The 13,255-nt window shown below is 41.7% G+C and overlaps 1 protein-coding gene across 8 annotated transcripts in view; it reads left to right on the top strand.

The window, feature by feature from the left end:
- The window catches only part of SPATS2 (spermatogenesis associated serine rich 2), a 171,357-nt gene that overhangs the window by 119,095 nt on the left and 39,007 nt on the right, over positions 1-13,255 (top strand). For all 8 annotated transcript variants that reach the window (XM_017894791.1, XM_017894790.1, XM_017894792.1 and 5 more), the window contains 3 exons: positions 4,329-4,408; positions 11,380-11,488; positions 12,591-12,640. In XM_017894791.1, coding sequence (XP_017750280.1) covers positions 4,329-4,408; positions 11,380-11,488; positions 12,591-12,640 — 239 coding nt within the window. The remainder of the gene's footprint in view (positions 1-4,328; positions 4,409-11,379; positions 11,489-12,590; positions 12,641-13,255) is intronic.

Raw genomic sequence — 13,255 nt, 5'->3', positions numbered from 1 at the left:
AGTTTTTGTATTTTTAGTAGAGACGGGGTTTCACCGTGTTAGCCAGGATGGTCTCGATCTCCTGACCTCGTGATCCGCCCGTCTCGGCCTCCCAAAGTGCTGGGATTACAGGCTTGAGCCACCGCGCCCGGCCCTATGTTTTATCTTTTAAGGAACCAACATGTGGTTTTTATTGGGGCTGTACCACTTTGCATTTCCACTAGCAGTGCTCCTGAATTCCAATTTTTCCACATTCTTGCCACATGTGTTGTTTTCTTTTTTTTTTTTTAAATAAATAAATATGTACTCTGGGTATAAATATAATCAGAACTTTAAACCAAATTCTAAAACATTTAGTACAGTATGATCTTCAGGTTAAATTATAAACTAACAGCAGAATGAGACTGTGTTTTAAAGCTTGTCAAGACAGCTGTTCAAGTTTGATTTAATACATGGAATAATCAGGCTCAGCTATTTCTGTGTCATTCTCAGTGCCTAAAAACAACTTTTGCCTAATTTTGAAGCCAGCAAAAACAATAACAAAACCCGTAGTATTTACAAATATGTCATTTGTACTGTAAATAACATACTTTTTCTAAAATATACCTGAATGTGTGCTATTTGAAATAATTCCAACCAGCCTGACCAACATGGTGAAACCCTGACTCTACTAAAAATACAAAAATTAGCCGAGCATGGTATTGCATGCCTGTAATCCCAGCTACTCGGCAGGCTGAGGCAGGAGAATGGCTTGAACCTGGGAGGCGGAGGTTGTAATGAGCTGAGATCACACCATTGTATTCCCAGCCTGGGCAACAGAGCGAGACAGTCTCCAAAAAAAAAAAGTAATTCCAAAAAAAAAAACTTCTGAAATGGTTCCTGATGTGAGTGAAATAAATAACAAAGCTCAAGCTCAAGGCTTCCTCTCTTTTTTTTTTTTTTTGTTGAGGTGGAGTCTTGCTCTGTCGCCCAGGTTGGGGAGTGGCAAAGTGGCACATTCTCGGCTCACTGCAACCTCTGCCTCCCGGCTTGAAGCAGTTCTCTTGCTTCATCCTCCCTGGTAGCTGGAATTACAGGTGTGTGCCACCATGCCTGGCTAATTTTTGTATTTTTAGTAGAGACGGGGTTTCACCATGTTCACTGGTCTCGAACTCCTGACCTCCAGTTATCTACCTGCCTCAGCCTCCCAAAGTGCTGGGATTACAGATGTGAGCCACTGCACCCAGCCTAGGCTTCCTCATATTCTTTATGAATCTTGCCTGAGAATTTTTTTTTTTTATCTGAACACCCAGGATGAGAGATTTTTTTTTTTTTTTGAGGCGGAGTCTCACTCAGTTGCCCAGGCTGGAGTGCAGTGGCGTGATCTTGGCTCACTGCAAGCCCCGCCTCCCAGGTTCACACCATTCTCCTGCCTCAGCCTCCTGAGTAGTTGGGACTGCGGGCACCCGCCACCATGCCCGGCTAATTTTTTTGTATTTTCAGTAGAGATGGGGTTTCACCGTGTTAGCCAGGATGGTCTTGATCTCCTGACCTCATGATCCGCCCGTTTCGGCCTCCCATAGTGCTGGGATTACAGGCATGAGCCACCGCGCCTGGCCAGATTAGAGAATATTTAACAGCACTTTTTCCTTAAAAATGTATTTCTGATAGAATACATGCTCTTGTATCACAGCTAAGTATTAATAAAAAGATGAAATCCTGCCTTATTTCCTACCAATAGAATCAGGTAAATCTTAAGCTTTCTTTTCATGAAAAAATAAGAGTTTAAAATCACTATTGCTGATAGGAATTAAAATTACTTTCTATATAATACTAAGAGACATTTAGGCTCCAGTTGATTAAAGTAAGGTTTTGAATCTACTTGAGGTGTTGGTTTAAGTTTAAAAAGGCAATATCAGCTAGTGAGTAGACAAATTAAGATGTTAGATTATTGCTTTCTCTTTTTGGTGACCTCATGTCATAGAATATAAATGCAAAATTGTCATTTGTGCCCTCCTGACCTGTATAGACCATCTCAGTGCCTCCCATGCCCTCTGGCTTAAGTAAGTAGTGGCCAGTGCTGGTCATTGGGCAACACTAGCAGGAAATTCAGAGGAAGGGAGGAGAGTGAGGTAGGAACATTTATTCCTCTAATCTTTCTCTGACAGGTAGCTGTGGGCTTGAGTGTGACCTTTGGCCCTCTCTATACCAGATGAAACAAAAATAAAAGGGCCCTTTCTGTCTTTGGCTCCTGTAACTGCTCCCTCCTCACATTCAAGTCTCAATTAGCAATGCACATTGCTTAAAAGCCAGCAAAACGATAACAAGAGGTACAGCCATATCTTGGGTGGTTTCCCTACTCTCTGCTAGCACATTTGAAAATAGTCCTGTTACTAAACTCTGTTAAGATTGCAACAGTTTGAGTATGCCATTCGCTTCCTGTTTGGAATCCTGACTGAAATAACTGCTTTATGTATTTTTAATCATTATCCTAACAGTATTCCAGATAAATCCTAATTATACTAATTTGTTTTGGCCAATAATTGAGTGTTTGCAGAACTACCCTTTGTTTTTTGTTTGTTTCTTGAGACAGGATCTCTCTCTGTCACCCAGGCTGGAGTACAGTGGTGCATTCACGACTCATTGCAGCCTCAACCTCCCAGGCTACAGCTCTCTTCCCACCTCAGCCTCCCAATTAGCTGGGACTATAGAAACATGCCACCATGTCTGGCTAATTTTTCTCCTTTTTGTAGAGGCAGGGTTTCATCATATTACCCAGGCTGCTCTCGAACTTCTGGGCTCAAGCGATCCACTTGCCTTGGCCTCCCAAAATGTTGGGATTACAGGCGTGAACCACCATACCCAGCCTACCCTTTGTCTTCCTTGCAGTTTGTGTCATCTAGTATGTTGTTAAAGGAAAAAAAACAAAACAAAAAACAGAGCTAGATGTGTATAAGAGGCTAGTAATAGAACCCAAAATGCTGTTTTATGTTCCCTCTTTTCCCTAAAAGAGATTGGTGGTTTGATTGACGAATAAGTGGATTATTGATGTCCTCTGTATCATCCCACTGCTCATTACTCTTTGGGGGAGGATACATTCTTTTTTTTTTCTTTTTTTTTTTTTTTTTTGAGAAGGTTCTAAATAGTGCTTTGGTTTTATAAGATCTTTGTTTTTGTAGACTATGTCTCTTTTCATTTAATAAAGATAATTGGGAGTTAACCATATTTATAGTCATCTAGAAAACTCAAGCTTAAATACTGAGTTTGTGTAAGTGTTACCCGATTTTTCATTAGAGTAACAGTCTAGAAATGGCCAGTATTAACAAAAGTTCAATCTAAATTAATTCAAGGTTCAAGATTAAGCCGTGAAAGAATCTTTAATTGAAACATATCTGTAATAACAGCAAAATAATTTGGAAAGTGTACTAGAGTATTACCGTGGTTTTTTTGTACCCCTTTTCTCAACATTTTTCATTTTACTTGCCTTGTTGAAATTCTGTTACTAAGCTACTTCCAAGTACAGTGCAGAGATCAGTAATATTGTTATCACCTGGGAGTAAAAATCTCCTGCCATAGGCCAGACTGCTGAATCACAACCTACATTTTAGCATAAGATTCCCTAGGTGGTAAGTATGCACATCAGAATTTGAAAAGCACTTTAACCATCTCCTGAGATTGTATCTTACTGGGTTAAAACAAAGCTATTGAGTATTAAAACTGAAGTAATTTATTGATCACATAGTCAGGGGTAAAGAAAGTGATTAAATTTGCATATGGCCTTTTTCTTTGTAAGTACAGAGAAACCAGAATCTTTTTTTGTAATCAATCATATTGAACTGAGTTTTTCTAAAACCTACAACTTGGATACCTTGCTTCATCAAGCTTTGTATTAGGGACACACACATGAATGTATTCACGAGTTTATAGTCTACAAACATAACACATATGGTTCCATCTAGAAGAGGAAATTACTTTGTGTTATTAATGCTACAGAAGCTTCCATCCCACTCACATTTTCAGATTCTTTAGTGTTAAATTTTACCATGGGGAGCTATTTACTTGCAACATTTTTAGAGGACCTTAAGGTGGGATAATTAACAACAATATCAAGGATTACAGGACAGTCTAATATAGTTGATGTACTTAGGGTTTACCTCAAGCTGTGACAGTTTTTATTAAAATTAAAATTTTGTATTATAAGTTTAATTCAGAAGGCAGTTATAAGTTATCTATGTAACAGAATTTGCCAAATAGCAACTAAGCTGTTAATTGTTTTATGGGACAAAAGCAGCCAGTCTTGGCCCTTCTGTCTTAGGGATGGATTATATTTGAATCGTGTTGAATATATTTTTCCTTTCTTATTCTTTCAGATTCATCAGGATTCATCTTTGATTTGCAGTCCAATACTGTACTGGCCCAGGGAGGGGCTTTTGAGAACATGAAAGAGAAGGTAAGACTGACTAGTCACTATGGATAGTAAACTTGACTGTCATAGGAAAAGTTAGGTACTAATATGACTAGTGGCTACCACAAACTCATTATAAGAGTGAAATTTTTTTTTCTTTTTTTGGGGAGTCTCGCCCTGTCACCCAGGCTGGAGGCCAGTGGTGTAATCTCGGCTCTCTGCAAGCTCCCCTTCCTGGTTTCACGCCATTCTCCTGCCTCAGCCTCCTGAGTAGCTGGGACTACAGGCGCCCGCCACCACGCCCGGCTGATTTTTTTTTTTGTATTTTTAGTAGAGACGGGGTTTCACCGTGTTAGCCAGGATGGTCTCGATCTCCTGACCTTGTGTTCCGCCCACCTTGGCCTCCCAAAGTGCTGGAACTACAGGCATGAGCCACCGTGCCTGGCCGAGAGTGAAATTTTAAGAATAAAACAATGCCACTATATATCAGAGAGTGATGGCCATAAATAGGTTCTGATTGCACAGAACCTATTAACAGAACCTATTAAATGCAAACATTTTCTTTGCCTGTCTCTATGTATATTCTAAATTCTCTTGAAGATATTCAGTATTAATTCGTTTATTAATATTTATATGTCTGAGTGTATCTCATTTGGCAACACTTCTTAAGGAACAATCTGAATAGGATCTTCCCAAGTACTTGAAGAGCATTCTTAAGTCCAGGAGGCTTCAGAGCCAAGACAAGAAATAGGTCTTTTGTGGGATTTTTTGAGACAGAGTCCAACCCAGGTTGGAGTGCAGTGGCATGATCTCAGCTCACTGCAATCTCCGCCTCCTGGGTTCAAGTGATTCTCATGCCTCAGCCTCCTGAGTAGCTGGGATTACAGGGGTGCACCACCATGCCCAGCTAATTTTTGTATTTGTAGTGGAGACAAGGTTCTCCATGTTGGCCAGGGTGGTCGCAAACTCCTGGCCTCAAGTAATCCACCCACCTCAGCCTCCCAGAGTGCTGGGATAGCCACCACACCCGGCCAGAAGTAGATCTTCTAAGGAGCATTCTTTTGGAAGAAAACCAAGTGGTTTTAGTAATGTAACCCTCAACGAGCTATACTGAGAAAAACATAAAACAAAAGCTTTATGTGCTTTCTGTCTTTTTTTTTTTTTTTGAGACAGAGTCTTGCTTTGTTGCCCAGGCTGGAGTGCAGTGACACAATCTCAGCTCCCTTTAGCCTCCGCCTCCCGGGTTCAAGTGATTCTCATGTCCCACCCTCCTGAGTAGCTGGAACTACAGGCATGTGCCACCATGCCTGGATAGTTTTTTATTTTTAGTAGAGACGGGGTTTTGCCATGTTGGCCAGGCTGGTCTCAAACTCCTGACCTCAAGCAATCTGCCCGCCTCGGCCTCCCAAAGTGCTGGGATTATAGGCATGAGCAACCGCACCCGGCCTCTCTGTCTTACTTTAAAAAATAATTGTTGACTATGGAGTCCTGTACAGTGGTTGAGTACTATACATACTCGTATTTTTAAATTATCAGAACCTTACCTTTATCGTAGAGTCTGTAAGTTTGGTGTTTTTTTTATTTTTATTTTTTTTAATGAGACGGAGTTTCACTCTGTCACCCAGGCTGGAGCGCAGTGGCATGATCTCATGATCTCAGCTCACTGCAACCTCTGCCTCCCGGGTTCAAGTGATTCTCCTGCCTCAGCCTCCCATGTAGCTGGGGCTACAGGCACGTGCCACCACGCCTGGCTAAGTTTTTATATTTTTAATAGAGGGGGCGTCTCACCATATTAGCCACGATGGTCTCGATCTCCTGACCTCGTGATCCACCCGCCTCGGCCTCCCAAAGTGCTGGAATTATAGGCCTGAGCCACCACTCCTGGCGGAGTCTGTTAAGTTTTGCCTACACTTCCATTTTTTAGGGATCATTACTATGATTGATACATATTAAGTTGCTCATCTCAAAAATGTATTAGCCTTCGTTGAACTACAGATTGTATACCTTGTCACTTGTATGGTTTTTTTATTTTGTTTTATTTTATTTTTTGAAACAGAGTCTCCCTCTGTTGCCCAGGCTGGAGTGCAATGGCGCAATCTCGGCTCACTGCAACCTCTGCCTCCCAGGTTCAAGCGATTCTCCTGCCTCAGCGCCCCCGACCTGAAGACATTTTTAAATATAAAATACCTAGAAATAGCCGGGTGCGGTGGCTCATGCCTGTAGTCCCACCACTTTGGGAGGCCAAGGTGGGCAGATCACCTGAGGTCGGGAATTTGAGACCAACCTGACCAACATGGAGAAGCCCCGTCTCTACTAAAAATACAAAAAAGAAATTAGCTGAGCATAGTGGCACATGCCTGTAATCCCAGCTACTTACGAGGCTGAGGCAGGAGAATTGCTTGAATCCGGGAAGTGGAGGTTGCTGTGAGCCGAGATCACGCCATTGCACTGCAGCCTAGGCAGCAAGAGTAAAACTCCATCTCAAAAAAAAAAACACCTAGAAATACGGGATGAAAGATAATATACATCATTTTGAATGTATAGCTGAATACAAGAAGTAAGGGAAATCCCTAGAGGGTACTAAAAACCAGAATAGTGAGCTTGAACTATTAATAGGTAACTGTGGCATGTTTTGCCAGTCTCAGTAACACAAGGGTTTTACCACACAGTGCCATTAAGCCCAGTAATGTCAGCACTTTTGGGAGGCTGAGGTGGAAGGATCCCTTGATCTCAGGAGTTTGAAATCAGCCTAGGCAACATAGTGAGACCTCATCTTTACAAAAAATAAAAATAGCTGGATGTGGTGGCACATGCCTGTGGTCCCAGCTACTCAGGAGGCTGAGGCTGCAGTGAGCCGAGATCACAACACTGAACTCCAGCCTGGGTGACACAGCAAGACTGTCTCAAACAAAACCAAAAAACCCAAACAAAAAGATTGGAACTGAGGTCTTATGTAAGCTTGCCATTTTAAAAATATTTCACCTTCATGCCGGGCGCGGTGGCTCAAGCCTGTAATCCCAGCACTTTGGGAGGCCGAGACGGGCGGATCACAAGGTCAGGAGATCGAGACCATCCTGGCTAACACGGTGAAACCCCGTCTCTACTAAAATACAAAAAACTAGCCGGGCGAGGTGGTGGGCGCCTGTAGTCCCATCTACTCGGGAGGCTGAGGCAGGAGAATGGCGTAAACCCAGGAGGCGGAGCTTGCAGTGAGCTGAGAGCCGGCCACTGCACTCTAGCCTGGGCGACAGAGCGAGACTCTGTCTCAAAAAAATATATATATATATATTTCACCTTCAGGGAAAGGATAAAGTAGAATAAATCTGCCCACTGACTTTTTTTTCTTTTTTTTTATTTTAATGGAGGCGGAGGTTGGAGGCGGAGGTCTGTCAGGGTTGGAGTATAGTGGTGAGATCTTGGCTCACTGCAACCTCTGCCTCCCAGGTTCAAGCAATTCTGTCGCACCCTCCCAGGTAGCCGGGATTAGAGACGTGCACCACCACGCCTGGCTAATTTTTGTATTCTTAATAGAGACAGGGTTTCACCATGTTGGACAGGCTGGTCTTGAACTCCTGACCTCACTCGAGTGATCTGCTTGCCTCAGCCTCCCAAAGTGCTGGGATTACAAGCATGAGTCACTGCGCCTGGCCCCACTGACTTTTGAACACAATATTCTTACTATGTAGGTTTACAGAGATACATTTAAAGGGTAAAAAGAATTGTAAATCTTAAATTTTATCCAATGGTTTTATCATTAGTAATATAATGGTAATATTATATTGTAGGGTTGTTATTATTTTGAGTATTATAAAATAAAGCAAATCAGTGAATAACGTTTTTAGGAACTAGAACTTCTGGTTAAGAGAGAAGAGATACATGTTTAAAATAAGATGAGAAAAGATCTTTTAATAGTACATTTGAATTGAAGATGTCAATGTGAGCTCATTATTTTACAAAAAACATCTCCTAGATTGATCTACGAAAGAGTCTAAAAACGATGACTCCACAATAGCAATAAGCACACCTAGCTCCTAGATACTGGTTTGTCTTTTTTTTTTCTTTTTGAGACGGAGTCGGAGTCTTACTCCGTCACCTAAGCTGGAGTTCAGTGGCATGATCTCGACTCAGTGCAAGCTCCGCCTCCCAGGTTCACGCCGCTCTCCTGCCTCAGCCTCCCGAGTAGCTGGGACTACAGGTGTCCGCCACCACACCCGGCTAATTTGTTTGTATTTTTAGGAGAGACGGGGTTTCACAGTGTTAGCCAGGATGATCTCGATCTTCTGACCACTTGATCCACCCACCTCAGCATCTGCCCACCTCTGCTGCCCAAAGTGTTGGGATTACAGGTGTGAGCCACCGCTGCTGGCCGCTCCTAGATACTGGTTTCTAACTATTAAAAGGAACCAGAGCTTCTTTGAGAAATAATTAATTTTGCATTCTGCAGTAAGACAAGAAATAAAAATTGTAAGAATTGGAAAGGCAGAAAAAAACGGCTGTTATTTGGCCAGGGGCAGTGACTCATGCCTGTGATCCCAGCACTTTGGGAGGCTGAGGCAGGACGATCACTTGAGGCCCGGAGTTCAAGACCAGCCTGGGCAACATAAGGGGACCCCCATCTCTACAAAAAATATTTGTAGCCAGGCCTGGTGGCACCTGCCTGTAGTCCCAGCTATTCAGGAGGCTGAGGTGGGAGCATCGCTTGAGCCCAGAAGTTAAGTATTGCAGTGAGCTATGAATGCACTACTGCACTGCAGCCTGAGTGACACAGTGAGACCCTGTCTCAAAAAACACATGAAACCCCTTCTGTTTTTTATAGGCAATACAGTTATCTACATAGAAAATCCAAGAAAGCAACAAATTAATAGGACTAATAAGAGTTCATCAAGGTTGCTGGATATAAAATGGATATATAGGCCGGGCGCGGTGGCTCAAGCCTGTAATCCCAGCACTTTGGGAGGCCGAGACGGGCGGATCACGAGGTCAGGAGATCGAGACCATCCTGGCTAACACGGTGAAACCCCGTCTCTACTAAAAAATACAAAAAACTAGCCGGGCGACGTGGCGGGCGCCTGTAGTCCCAGCTACTGGGGAGGCTGAGGCAGGAGAATGGTGTAAACCCAGGAGGCGGAGCTTGCAGTGAGCTGAGATCCGGCCACTGCACTCCACTCCAGCCTGGGCGGCAGAGCGAGACTCCGTCTCAAAAAAAAAAAAAAAAAAAAAAAAAAAAAAGGATATATAAACATGAAAACAAAATATACAATTATTGTAAATTTTGTATGCATGTGTGTGTGTGTGTGTATTTTTTTCTTTCTTTTTTTTTTTTTTGAGACCGAGTTTTGCTCTTTCGCCCAGGTTGGAGTGCAGTGGCACAATCTTGGCTCATGGCAACCTCTGCCTTCTGGTTTCAAGCAGTTCTCCTGCCTCAGCCTCCAGAGTAGCTGGGATTACAGGTGCGCACCACCACACCCAGCTAACTTTTGTATTTTTAGTAGAGACGGGGTTTCACCATGTTTGCCAGGCTGATCTCAAACTCCTGACCTCATGATCCACCCGCCTGGGTCTCCCAAAGTGCTGGGATTACAGGCATGAGCCACTGCGCCTGGCCTTTTTTTTTTTTTTTTAAATTGAGATGGAGCCTTACTCTGTTGCCTAGGCTAGAGTGCAATGGTGCTATCTCGGCTCACTGCAACTTCCACCTCCCAGGTTCAAGCGATTCTCCTGCCTCAACCCCCTGAGTATCTGGGATTACAGGCGTGCGCCGCCATGCCCAGCTAATTTTTGTAGAGACAGGGTTTCTCCTTGTTGGTCAGGCTGGTCTCAAACTCCTGATCTTGTGATCCACTCGCCTCGGCCTCCCCAAAGTGCTGGGGATTACAGACATTAGCCAGCGTGCCCGGCCGTATATTTTTAGTCTCAAAAAATATGAAATACAGGCCAGGTATAGTGGCTCAAGGCCTGTAATCCCAGCACTTTGGGAGGCGGAGGCAGGTAGATCACTTGAGGCCAAGAGTTTGAGACCAGCCTGGCCAACAGCAAAACCCCATCTCTACTAAAAATACAAAAATTAACTGGGCATGATGGTGCATGCCTGTAATCCTGGCTACTCAGGAGGCTGGGGCGCAAGAATCGCTTGAACCGGGGAGGTGGAGGTTGCATATAGCTGAGATCATGCCACTGCACTCCAGCCTGGGTGACAGAGTGAGACTGTCTCAAAATAAATAAATAAGAGATGCATTTATCAACATGGAAAAAATCTAAAAAAAAATGCCACGTGAAAAATACAAATTGAAGATAAATACATATGATATAATATTTATGTATTTATGTAATGCAAAATAATAGTGTATATTACCTATGGATATATGCACATATCATAAAAATGCAAAAGCATGTATGGAAATAATACCAAGTTCAGGGTAGAAATCTCTAGTGAGACGAAGAAGGGAAATAGGACTTATTAGGTGTTCGTGGGGGCTTCAATTGTATTTATTTTGTTTTAGTAAACTCAGTGTCATGCAGTGCGTGTTAATTATGTTTTATATGCCTGAAATAGTTTATAATTTAAATTTGTATAAATTATCTTTATTTTACAATTAAACGATACAAGGTAAAATATATTTCAAAAAATCTTACACAAAATCTAAGTTGTTTTGTTGCTAGTTCATTTAACTTTCCATCTTTCTCTACAGTATGCTAAAAATGAGGAAATGTTGATGCTACATTAATACCTGATACCGAAATTAAACCACCTTTTCTTTATATGAAATCTAGCATATAACTTCTATTTCTAGCAATGTTCTGCATTTCTAAGTTTTGAAATTAATTTTTCACATGCTGGTATCACTCATCTATTAATAATTCCCAGTGAGATGGTTGTATGTACTGTCGCTGATGCTAAAGAGTGATACATATTGTTAAAAATGAAATATCACTCTTTTCGTTATTCTCTGTATAGGCCTCAGCTGCCTAGTGACCTACTAAATGTTAGAATTAAATGACCCCGTCATCTTTTCCAGATAAATGCGGTACGTGCAATAGTTCCCAATAAGAGCAACAATGAAATCATCCTGGTTTTGCAGCACTTTGATAACTGTGTGGACAAAACAGTACAAGCATTCATGGAAGGTAATCCTGACTTAGTTTTAAAAATAAATTTATATTTGTTCAAATAGAATTTGCTTCAGACTTTTATAACACTCAGCAATCCAGTAATTCAGAGATGATATAGCAGACCCCATGAACACATAACATACCATGACATTTGACAATACCTCTTTCAGCCCTAGAAGCTGAAATAAGCTATGTGGTGTCTATAGTAAGAGACAAGCTGAGAAAATTCCATCGTTTTGCGCTAAATGTTCTCTAATGGCATTTAAGAGGAAATCATGTGGCCGGTGGTATAAGGGACTTGATTGGAGTTGGGTTGAATAAGAATTTAAGAGACTTTTAATAACAAAGTAGTGATTCAGTGGCTCACCAACAGATGGCAAATTCAGGGACTCAGTATTGTCTTGCGGATTCTAATATCATTAGTTTGGCTGTGGCAAGTGACTCAAATGTGTGGGTTTGAATTTCCTTATCTAATGTGTAGAAGAATGGCAGGCTTAGTCAACCCTTCAGATTTATGGCATTGAGAAGTATTTTATAAACTTCCTTCCATGTAACCTGTTGGAGAAAAACTATCTGAAGCTATTGCATCTTTGAATAACAACATCAGGTTAGGTCTCCCTGTTTTTGTTTTCCTGAGTCTGCCAGCATAGGATACACAGGTTTGAATACCATAAGGTTTTTCTTTATTTTCATCTTCTTAAAAAATAATGTTAGTGTTTGGGTAATGTGCAGCTGTCTCCAAAACAATATAGCCAAGGTGGTGTGTAACTGGAGGGGAAAGGATGGCACACTTGGCTAAAACCAGTGTGCCATCTCCTTTGTATTTGGTATAAGATGTATAGATAAGAAAATCTTCAAAATGGCCCAGCTACATTAGTCTCTTCTTAGAAGAACTTACTGAGGAAATTACTTGAAGAGGAGGGTCTAAGTAGGCAGGTATTCCAAAAGGGAAGCATGGCATGATTATCTCATTATATTACTCTAGACCCGATCCTTAATTTTTACTGTTAGGAGCTTTGTAAATTCTCCAGCAATTACAAAATGGGAGGACACTGACTCCTGCTTTACTACTGTGTGTGTGGTAGGAGACAAAATCTGTAACTGGTTTCTCTTACAGGTAGTGCCAGTGAAGTACTCAAAGAATGGACAGTAACAGGCAAGAAAAAGGTAAAATGAATTACATTTAAAAACATGATGTTTATATTATTTCTTAAAATTTAGGCTCTGCAAAAATATTTGAAAGAAAAGGTTTACATACATATCTTCAGTTTACCTGGTTAAAAAACATCTTTGGCCAGGTGCAGTGGCTCATACCTGTAATTCCAGCACTTTGGGAGGCCAAAGCAGGTGGATCACTTGAGATCAGGAGTTCAAGATGAGCCTGGCCAACATGGTGAAGCCCCATCTCTACTAAAAACTAGAAAAAATTAGGTGTGGTGGCACGTGCCTGTAATCCCAGTTACTCAGGAGGGTGAGGCAGGAGAATAACTTGAACCCAGGAGGCATGTAACCTGTTGGAGAAAAGCTATCTAAAGTTATTACATCTTTGAATAACAACATCAGGTTAGGTCTCCCTGTTTTTATTTTCCTAAGTCTGCCAGTATAGGATACACAGGTTTGAATACTATAAGGTTTTTCTTTATCTTCATCTTTAAAAAAATAATGTTAGTGTTTGGGTAATGTGCAGCTCTCTCCAAAACAATATAGCCAAGTTGCAGTGAGCTGAGATCGGGCCACTGCACTCCAGCCTGGGTGACAGTGAGACTTCATCTCAAAAAAAAA

Source organism: Rhinopithecus bieti, unplaced genomic scaffold (genome assembly GCF_001698545.2).
Source record: "Rhinopithecus bieti isolate Rb0 unplaced genomic scaffold, ASM169854v2 scaffold_24390, whole genome shotgun sequence".
Classification (NCBI taxonomy): domain Eukaryota; kingdom Metazoa; phylum Chordata; class Mammalia; order Primates; family Cercopithecidae; genus Rhinopithecus; species Rhinopithecus bieti.
This window is presented reverse-complemented; position numbering and strand designations above follow the sequence as displayed.